Source organism: Parus major, chromosome 17, assembly GCF_001522545.3.
Source record: "Parus major isolate Abel chromosome 17, Parus_major1.1, whole genome shotgun sequence".
NCBI lineage: Eukaryota > Metazoa > Chordata > Aves > Passeriformes > Paridae > Parus > Parus major.
In genome coordinates, this window is record NC_031785.1 from 10,008,991 (window position 1) to 10,020,060 (window position 11,070).

Consider the following 11,070-nt stretch of genomic DNA (forward strand, 5'->3'; position numbering starts at 1 on the left):
GCCGCACGGCCAGAGCCAGCCGGGGAGCCACGCCGGGTGTGCTGGCTGTGTCCAGGGTTGGCTTTCCAAGGGGCTGGAAGTGAGTGATGGGAAAGAGGAGTGAAATGAGCAGGGAGAGCTGCGTGTGGAACTCTGCAGGCACGCAGGGAGATAGACTCTGTGGTATCCAGGGCTTCCTCCAGAGGTTCAGGTTGTACTTATGCCCTTGAGGTCACAACAATTTGCTTATTGATGTTAGGAACTTGGGCAGGAATTTCATGAAAAATACATTCCTGTCAAGCTGGAGGGCTTCACAATGCTGAGGGATGGCCTTGAAAATCCAGCAGACTTTGACAGACATCTGTTGATGTTTTGTCAGCTGCTTTCCACTTTTAATGTCCAAGCTAATGAGGCAGAGGGTGTTCTCTGGAGCAGCATGGCTCTGCTGGCTTCTGCCATGCTGCTTTGAGCCTTCAGTGCTTCCAGTGAACCTTATTATGTCACAAATGGTGGAAAATTATTAAATTACTTCCATAAATTATCAAAAGTCAATAATCATTTAATAAAAATTCCATCCAACTGAAGTGATCTCCTTAAAACAATCTCCAATCAATTGAATTGATACAAGAGGCAGGGTCATGTCCTGGCCCCTTTCCTTCTGCTGTGATCCTGAGCAGCCAAGTCCAGATGGGAGCTCCTGGAGCCCTGCTGCTCTCAGGGCCCTGGAGGGGAGGGGAGGTAACCTGGGGTTCTTCACACAGACCCAGAGTCATGGCAGGCACTGGCTGAACTTGAATTTTCTTTTTTATTTATTTATTATCCATCCATCCATCCATCCATCCATCCATCCATCCATCCATCCATCAATCCATCCATTCATCCATCCATCCATCCATCCATCCATCCATCCATCCAAGAAGAGCCAAATTCTTCAGAGTCCTGGACCATGAATTTGCCATTTCAGGGGATTTGTGTTTTTGGACAGATCATGGATGAATTACAATCCTTTTCGTTCCCTAGGAGACCAATGGGGTAAACTGTGTCTAGGCTAAAACATATTTATTCCATTTTTGGTATCCTCCCCTCATACACACCCTGGGTTTCTTTTCATTTTGGAGCTAAAGACCTTAAAGACAGTGAGGGCCCTTTGCATGCACATGTTGAGGTTTATTCTGACCCTCTGGATCACACCCAATGCTTGCACTTGGCAGCTTTGCTCCCAAAGGTGACTTTCCCAGTGCCTGCTGAGAACCCAAACCTTCTGAGTGGCCCTGAGTGACACAGACCTCGTGCTAAACGTGGGGGAGAGACTTCCAGGGTCACAGATCATGTGTGGAGAGCAGGAGGCTGTTCCTGGGAGGCCATCTGGGTGCACTGCTTGTCCTGTGTCATGTCCTGCTCCGTGGGGCTTCCATCACTCCACAACAAACCCAAGGTGCTGCTGTGCCTCCAGCCAGTCCAGGGACTTCAGTCACTTGTTGTTATTGCCTCTCTGTTTGTGTTTTTCCAAGCATTTGTGTTCCACCAGCACACTCAGAGTTAGTGCTCTGGAGGGGGAATTTCCTTCCTGATAAACAATCCTGCAGTGTGATTCAGCAGGAAGGATGTGGTGGTTAAGGCACTGGAATGGGATTTGGGAGACAGAGATTCTGTTCCCAACTCTACCACAGTCAAGATGTGATGATGAGTGGAAGGGCAAGCAAACAAAGAGGAGGAGCTGTGGAGCTGTGGCAGAAGCACACTTTCACATGGCCTGTTTGCACTGGGGTTAGGTAGGTCTGGGGTTTGCAGGGAATCACAGAATCTGCTGAGCTGGAAAGGACCTCAGGATCATCCAGTCACACTCTTCACCCAGTGCAGAAGTTTTCTTTGGCTTCTCAAGTGAAGAGCTTTAGGGACTCTTCTTTGTGCAGTTCAGATCTGGAGCTCAGTTTATTCCAGGAGCCCAGCTGTGTTTTTAACTCTGTGTTGTTTCACCTCCCCTGGGCTCTCAGCTGCCACTTTCAGTGCTTCTGGTTGACCCAATTCAGTTTGTCACTGCATTCTCTGATCTTCAGGCACATGTCCTATGGCACATGGATGTAGGTTCTCCACTCTCCTGCTAAATTCAAGGATCACACACAAGTTACTCCCTGTCTCACATAGGCTGAAGTTCCCACAGTTTGTCAGTAACTCTACTTTTTCTTTCCAGAAGCAGCAGCTTGGGCTGTATCTGACCTCCAGAACCTCCAAACCTCCCCTCCATCCTGACCTGGTGCTGCCTTTGGGAGAATGAATCAGGACAGTGACTCAAGTGATCAGCCCACAGGTGAGTTTTCATTCAGTATGATTTGCTCTCCATTTATTTTCTTACTGCCACTGGAGGAGAATGCTGAGTCACAAATAAAGCAAAATGTGTGAATCAATGCTAAAGTGCATGCCATAAAGATTATTGGATCTTTGAGGTTTCCTGTCTACATCTGGAAATCAGCATTCTTAGAATTCTAGTCCAGGCTGGAAATTTTTCTAGCAATATTTTTTTATAAGTTCTCACCAATTCAGAAGAACACAGAGGTTTCATTGCTATGTTAGAGAACTCACTCTGCTATTTGCCATAACTTAGTTTTCTCATTAATTGCATTGGTAATTGGTGACCCTCTGCATTAAGATGTGCACACACCATTGTCAGGTATGTCCCAGCCAGGTCAGGGTCCCTGCTGCAGAGATTGAGTGGGCAGCAGTTTGTGACTTCTGGCTCAGAGCTGCCATAAATGTGTCTGTTCTTCGTGCCCATCTTTGGCAGTGGGAGCTGAGCCTCAGGGTGCTGCTGGCAGTTTGTGCTGGGAGAGGAGGGTGCCAGGGCTGTGCCTGAGGCCTCCCAAGCTCTGCTCAGCCTCAGCTTCCCTGGAAGTGTCAAGGGGCATTCTCAGCTCTGACATGAGGGCTATTTTTTGACAGTTCACATTGTTCCCCACTCTTTGTTCATGGGTGAGGTCTTTTTGTCTGAGGCCTTTGTCAGAAATAGAGGCTGTTAGGAGGAGCTGTCTGCTCACAGGTTTGGGAAGTATTCTTTTGTTCTCAAGAGTCCTGAGAATTTCTTCCTCCCTTTTACAGACTGGCTTGGGCAAACTTGCCCAGACAAATGAGGGGATTGCTGGGATCTCCCCTTGCTGGGCAGAGATCCTCAGAGCCAGCAGCTGTGTGCCCTGCTGGGGGCAGAGCAGTTTGGGGTTCTGAACATCTGCCTGCACTAAAGCCTTTGCCATTGGCCATGGCTTTGAATCTGGAGCTCAAAAATGGAAACTCTTAGAAAAATTCCTGTGGTAGCATGAAATATCTGTTCTCTAATACTCAGCATGTATTTCTATCACTGTGAACAGGTGATGATGACACTTCAGGATGTCGTGGAGATTCATGAATCATCCACAGAAGGACCTAGAGGCTGGGTTTGGGGAAAAAGACTTTCAGGTCTCTATAACACATCCTGGGTGCTCATGAGAAATTTCTGGTCAGAATATTCATAGATTGCTCATTGCAGCCTTGTTTTTTGTAGCTGTAAGAAATGTTGTGGTTTGAGTTCAGATGCACTTTCTGAAACAGGCCCAGGAATGAATCTGTCCAGGGGGACACATTTTCAGTGTATGTAAAATGTCACTTATGTACATGTTACACCTCCTGCTGAAGTGCTTAGTCCTGGTTGCTCTTGGAGTCCTGGGTTAGCCAGGTGTGATCACTGGTGATTTATATCCTGGCTGAAGATAGGGATCTTCCAGTCTGGACCTCTGTTTGTTCAGCTTCCAGCACCACCTATTGAGTTTTACATTGTTGGTTCATTTCATTCTCTGAGCTGCCACTGGAGCTATACTTAGAGAGGAAGGATATTATAATCTTGTGAAAGATTAAAATATTGTTACTGTAATCCAGCTGGAAGGGGAGACCTTTTCTCATGGTGAGAGACAGCCAAGGTTTTTCCCATTCTGTCCTCCCCTTGTGTGCAGGAAGGAAGTGCTGGCAAAGGCCCCTGGGCTTCCTGCTGGCTCAGGAGCACATTTCCAGACAAGCCCTCTCCACCATCCATCACCAGCCCAGCCAAACAATCCCAGGGCTGAGGGGAAACACCCAGCTGGGATAAACACCAGGAGCAGAGCCTGGAGCACAGCCCTGGAGCCCAGCACCAAGCAGCCTCCTCTGGGGCTGGCAGCAGGCACTGCACGTTTTCTGCCCTGCCCTTTATCATTAAATATCTAAATAATCAAAGTTCCCCTTGGAAGAAGCAGCTCAACAAATTAGGAAGGGAGGAAAGACAAAGGGCTGATGTTTGCTGCTGTTCTGCTGAGCTGGCAGGCAGTGGGACCAAAGCTGGGGATGCTCTGGGGTGCAGAGCACGTGGATCTCACTGCTGGGATGGAGGCAGAGCCTTCTGGCAGGGACAGAGCCATCTGTGAGGCCTCAAGGAAGGAGGAACCAAGTCAGGTGGAGACCTCACCTGTCACTGGATCACTTTGGCTGAATAGGATTCTCTCCAAGAAGAGGCTCAGAACTGAACTGAGATCTTTTTCCCTGTATCACTGCTTTTGTTTAAATGCTGCATTACAATATTTGGATCATATTTTCACATCTGTCTGCACTGTAACTTGTTTTTATCCATTCCTTGAACCAGCTATTTGGGTTTATATTTTTCAGTATTTTTTGGCATCCTCACAAACCTTGAGCTGGGAATTCCTCCCTGCAAGTACCTGAAGGCAGGCTGTAGTGAGGTGGTGGTTTGGTCTCTTTTTCCCTGTGCCAGGGGACAGGACAAAGGGAAACAGCTTTAGTTAGGGATGTTCAGATATCAGTTTTATTTTCTCTGAAGGAGTGCTCAGGCTCTGTGCTGACTCCTGCATTACACCTTCTCCTCCCAGCCACTTGTGCCTTTCTGGGCTTCTCTCATTCCTTCTCCTCTGTTTCACATTTTACTCTCCTTTGTCTGGGCTTGCAGCAGGTGGGCACTAAGCTCCTTAAATGCCTTTACAACACTCTGCAGAACAGAATTATTTTTTTATTTAAGGTCTTTAAAGAATGCAGAATTATGGAACCCTCATTTTCAAGCTATATATAGGAGGTATTTCTGCAGTGCTAACACTCATTTTTAAATCTATCAGAAATGCACATAAGCAACAGCAAGTGTAAAAGAAAAGAAGGTGGGAAGTTTTTTGGGATAAAAATTATTATACGTTATATTATTCTATAAGTTATTTGGGAAAAAAAAATTACCCATCTGGCCTAGAACTAGCCAACAGCAGGTTTCCCCAGGCTCAGTGCTGGCTGTAGATCCTGGAAGTTGAAGCTGTCAACTTTCAAATGAAAAAAGCCAAACTCAGCACGTGGTTTCAGTCCCACTGCAGCCTCTGTCCCCAGGCTGCTGGTGCCATTTGGAATTCTCATTTCCCCATCTGGGAGAGCTTTAATCTTCCCCTTTGTGAAGCTGTGGGACTGTACAGGGAAAGTGCTCACATTCCCAGCATGCAGCATTTTAAAATTCCCTTCTAGAGAAGAGCTGATGGTGTGTTTGCTTGTGCTGGGCGTCCTGTTTGGAAGGAGGCACCTCCTGAGTGCTCACGGCTCAGATGCTGCTCAGGGCCTTCATGCACTGATCTCAGTGTCATTTCCTTAATCTAAAGATGCTCTGTGACAGCAGTGGGTTAAAGAGGAGATGGGACAGGGATTTGCTGGCAGTGTCCCATCGAGTCCAGGAATGCCAGCTGGAGATGAAGCCTTGAGCAGTGAGGGGAAGGTGGGATGCTGGAGCAGGACTGGATGTGCTGCAGGTGCTGGGACAGGCTGTGGGCACCGAGGGCTTTGTGCCAGGCCTGGGGGGACTGGGAGCTCTCAGAGAGGGGAGGGCAGGCACTGCCAGCCTGTCCTGGCACACGGCTCTTGTGCTTCATGGCTCAGGGGGAGCCCTTGGGACCACCAGAGTCTTGGAAAAGACAAAGAAATAGGCTTGTGATAGAAAGTGCTGTTTGCCCAGGGATACAAAAGCACCATGTAGCTGGGAAGAATGATGTTTAGGTTGGATATGTGTTCATACAGCAGAAATTGATGGGTAATGAAGGAGATTTCCAGGAATTGCCTGCTGGTCTCTACATTCCTCTTTGCAAAAAGGCATGCGGTGTAACAGCTGCTTCCACCCACTCTGGTTCTTTCACATAAATCTGGTGAAGGAAAGGGTCAGGTTAAATCCAGCTCTCCCAAATACCCTCCCAAAGCCTAGCAAGGTTCAGGTAACAGGCCTTGGTGGCAGAGGCCCTGTGAATTCAAACAAGCAGCAGTTCTGAGAGGCAGAAGGTGACACTGTGCTGCAGCCCGGTGCCACGGGAGGCTGCAGGGCTCCCTGCATCCTTCCCACCCTGCTGACAGCCCTGGCTCCTGGCACATGTTCTGTGTGCTCTGGGAGCACAGCCACAGCTCCCAGCCCAGCTCTGGGAGCTCAGCCCATGGGGAGGGAGGGAGGGATGGCTCTGCCACGGCGTTTGTGCCGCGCTGGGAACTGCGAGCAGCGCACACGTCCTGCTCAGAGCCTGCAGCAGGGTTTGTTCTGGGTGATTGTGCCTTCTTTTAAATTAAACTATTTTGCAAGCACTTCCTTCCTGCATTTCTCAGAAGGAGGGAGGGGGGTGTGCAAAGAATGTTGAACTGCCTTTGACGGAGGAGGAAAACTGAAGAAAACAAGAGATGCAATCCTAACTACTGACCTTTTACTTGAGCTTGGTGATGTTTTTCAGCAGCAGAGCCTCTGGGGAGTAACAGCATCCTCCTTGCTATTGTGCTGCCTGCCCAAAAAGGGGGCTAAAGTTCAGCTTTTATGATGTTCTCACTCTGGGCTTGTGGGAAAAAGGCCACATTCCCTTTCTTAGGTCATACGAGTGCAAGAGATGACAGAGTCCTACAGTCTAACCCCAGGGCAGGAGGCCGGTGCAGAATGGGGCTGGGATAGACAGCTTGGTAAATACACCCCAGCTTTTTCTCCTTATGGACACTCACAGCAGGTGGGAGGGGAATTTACATTGTTAAATTAAAAGGCACTGATTTATTTTATGTTGGTGTGTTATTGTTTCATAAGAGCACATGGGTTGCCATTACTTGTGATGGACTCTTGCACTTTATTGTTAAATCCTCCTTTTCCACTTTGGTCAACAGTTACTGGAAATGAACGTTATCTACCAGGACAAAAACAAGAGGCAAATAAGCATAAAACAAAATCCCAAGCTCCTCCCCAGCAAACCAGAGGTTTTCAGGGAACCCTCTGTAGTTTTGAGGACTGGGATTAGGGTTAGGTACTCGGGATCTTCTGTCCCTGATCCCCTCAGCTGCAGTGAACTTTCCTCTTCCTCCTCTTCCTCCTCCTCCTCCTCCTTCACCCGACCCCAGAGCTGGGTGAGTGATCCTGCTCTGCAGGGTGAGTGGCTCTAGAGGTTCTTCCTTTGGTAATTCCCCCCCTGAGGCAGTTCCCCACTCCTGGCCAGTGCCAGTGCAGCCCTTGGAGCTGGCCAGGCCCTGGTGCAGTGTGCCAGCTCTTGGACAGCTCCTGTCCAGTGCATGTGAGACAAGTGAAATGTCTTGGCACTGGCCAAGTGGTGAAATACAGCCAGCTATGAACTCAAAGTGCTTGAGGAAACACAGCCAGGTCACCTTTTGGTGGCTGTTTTAGGGCACAGATGTGTTGGTGTTCCCTCCTCACCGGGGTGCCCCACCCTGTGGCACGGTGAGCTGTGTGACTGTGGCCAGGGGTTAATAACCCACCTTGATATTTTCCATTTGGTCTTTGACATTGGTCCTTGCTTTGGAGTGGCCTCAGGTGACTGATCCTCACAGGTGGCAAACACAAACACCCAGCTGCTTGAGGGTGCAGGCAGAAGTGTGGCTTGTGAAGGAGAGAAATGAGGTGCTTGCAGTCTGTCAGTTCTCTGGCATTTCTGGTTATCAGGGAGGGGTGGAGGGAGATGAATGCTGTGAGAACAGGTCTGAAGATGAGGGAGGTTTGCCATGGACAGGGGATTTGGACCCGAGATGTGAAGCCCAGGGCAGTGGCATTCAGGTAACACCTGAAGTGTGTCTGGTCAAGGCAAGATCACAGCCCCTCAAGATTACTTAATATTTCTCTGTCTTTCTGGCTCCCAAGTGTTGATTTTCATACCTGCACTGTGGCACCTTGTGGTGCTGTGTGGTGCAGGTACAGCTGCCCCACTCTTCCCTTCCTCCCTCCCCAGCACAGAGGGGCTCTGGTGGCTGTGCAAGCTCCTCCATCCCTGCTGGCCCCTGGGAGGTGCCCATTTCACAGAGCTGTAGGCTTTGGCTCCACACATTGCTCATTTAACCTTACTTAATTTTGGCTAATCTGAGAACGGATCTCTTTTCATTTTCTGCTGGATGCACTTTGCACTGAGCTACACAGACATTGGGAAGGAGAAGAATTTGTCTAAATTGTTTGTTTTGCCTTGGGAAAAAAGAAATGGAGATTTATCACCAGTTTTCACTCCCCAGGGCTCTCCCTGCCTCAGTGGCAGGGGTTTGCAGCGAGCTGCTGGCGATTCAGCACAATAAAAGTTCACACAGTTCAGGGCTCCAGTGATTACAGAGGAGCTTTTCTTGGGATTCTTAAAATGTCCTAGACACAATTAAAAGAATTTCTCAGCAAGGAGAGTGCAAGCTGGGGACTCTCCAGCAGATGTAATCACTCAAGGAAAACTTTGTTTGGCTTGGCTGGGCCCTGCCTTCATTCCGTGCTCTTTCATCCCACCAGCAGGCTTTGTCTCAGTCTTTGCAGTGTCTCTCTGTCTGTCTTTCCATCTTTCCATCTGCCCCACATTCCGCTGCAGGAATGGGACAGCCTCAACCTGGCCACTTCCAAGACAAACAGCGAGTCAGATGGAGCAGGGGGCCCTTGGCTGTCAGTGGTCACTCACTTCCTAGAATTAAAGGCTGGGAGTTGACCTGTAAGCCAGCCAAGCCAGAGACAATCATTGGGTTCCCATTTTGTTCCTTTGATGCTGTCTTAAATATGTGCAATGACTGGGAAAACAGAATTTGCATGAAGCAGAAATTCAGTTTCTCACACAGATCTGTCCTAGCCTTTGTCCTCCAGCGGGGATGACACAGGTGGCAAAGCTCAGCTGTTGTTTCTTGCAGGGTTCTGGGAACCAGGCCTGTTCTTAGAGAACTGAGCTGTAACAATTCCTGGCTGTGATGGGATAGTTTTGGTAGCCACTGGATGGGACTGGTGCAGCTGGAATTCCAGTGTTGGACTGCATGGTCCTTGTGAGTCACTTCCAGCTGAGGACATTCTGTGATTCTGTAAATCAGCAGGAGAGATGCATTAGAGCCACTGGGACCCCAGGGCAGCTCCAGAATATCCAGCCAGGCCCTGCTTTTGTGCCATGGCTTTGCCCAGCCCCTGGACAGGGGTGTGAAGGTGCCTTTCCCTGCTCCAGAAGCAGCCCTGGCCAATGGTGCTGTGCTTTTGGACATTTCAGCTCTAGAGCCCCGGGTGCTGCTGGGCTGTGCCAGCCTGTGCTGATGGGAGAACAGGTAATTAATTACTGCCTGTGGTTTGCAGGTTCTTCACTGATGAAGAGGGGATAAGAAGTGGGCAGATTCCGTCTGAGGCACTGAGGGACATTTAAAATGCTGCAGGGTGCCTCAGGTGGGGTGTGAGGCTGCAGAAGTGGCTGTGGGCTGGTGCTCATGGGCACAGAGCCCTCGAGAGCAGCCTGAGCTCTCGGTGCAGCCCCCACTGTGTGTTGCCCACCCCTCGTGGGTCATGGCCAGGGCTTGGGGTGCCACATCTCACACACTGAGCTTTCATTCAGCGCTGGAACTCGCTGCCACACACTGAAGAGACTCTCCATTGGTATTCAGGGCTCATCGAGCAGCTCTGCCTGCTTTCCTGGGGCTTCCAAGGGAAGGGACCTTTCCATGCATAATTTGATCACGTTCAGCACGGCAGCAGGGGGATTTTTTTTTCCCCTCAGAAAGTCTGTGACACCTGATTGGTGAACTCTGCTACTCTGAGAACTCGCAGTGCGCTTGCTTATCTCTCTCTCTCAGATAAACACCTCTCAGCATCCTGTTTTTCTTGTGCCATACGAACAGGAAGAGAGCGATTGTTCGAGATGTGCGTCAGTCAGAGCTGGAAGCAGGCAGCCCCTTACCCTCCCCATCGCCATGGAAACCACCAAATCCCTTCAGACACATTGGTGCTGAGCTGACAGGTATCCTGGCTTTTCCACTCAGCCTCCCCACAGCTGGGATTTTAATGTGCAGGACCTCTAAAACTAGGGCTTTTCATTTTATCTAGGAGCTGCAGCTATATACATTTAGGAAGGGAACAGCCATCACTATTTTTGTCTTGTGCAGCAGTGAGATCTTTTATTTGGCCGTGGATTTGGTGCTGGGAGCACTGGAGGGATGAGGCAGCTCTGCAGTCAGTGGCAGTGTGGTGTGAGGGACTGGGCAAGGTTGTGCCTGAGCCTGGGAGTGACACCTGCAGAACATCCTGGACACCCGTGGCCTCAGCCAGGGCTGGGGGAAAAGCATCATTTCTACAATCATTTATGGCTGACCTGGGGAGCTCTGTGTGTGGAGGGAGCAGATTCAGGTTTGGGAGTGACTGGAGCTGTTCCTGGCACCTCAGGGTGGGATTTTCAAAAGCTGCAGCAGAAATATGGGTGAAGAAGACATTGTTTGAAGGTTCTGGTAACGCTGAGTGTCAGTGCTGCTCTAGTGGAAGGTGTCCCTGCCCATCTTTAAGGACCCTTGCAACAAACTAGGCTGGGTATCTACCAGAGCTGGAGTTTTAATTACCACTCTGAGATGTAATTAGCCAGAGGAAGGAGAAATTCTTTTCACTTAGGGGTTTAATCATTGTTTTATTCAACATAAGCAAAGCAGCAATTTCCTTCTGCCTCTGGAAAGCTTTATCCAGCCTGGACAGATGGGTCTCCTCCACTTGTTTACCTGGGTAAACATGTCACCGTGTCCCCAAGGGCCACCTCTTCACCTTCTTTGCCAGGCTGGTGACTGCTGCACTGCCCAGCACTTGTGGCTCTGTCCAGGGCCTGCCTGGCTCAG

General features: G+C 49.5%; 1 protein-coding gene across 5 annotated transcripts in view; it reads left to right on the forward strand.

Annotated features, from left to right (window-relative positions):
• The window catches only part of EXD3 (exonuclease 3'-5' domain containing 3), a 186,686-nt gene that overhangs the window by 29,639 nt on the left and 145,977 nt on the right, over positions 1-11,070 (forward strand). For all 5 annotated transcript variants that reach the window (XM_033518355.1, XM_015644836.3, XM_015644838.2 and 2 more), the window contains exon 2: positions 2,171-2,287. In XM_033518355.1, coding sequence (XP_033374246.1) covers positions 2,251-2,287 — 37 coding nt within the window. In that variant the 5' untranslated portion in view covers positions 2,171-2,250. The remainder of the gene's footprint in view (positions 1-2,170; positions 2,288-11,070) is intronic.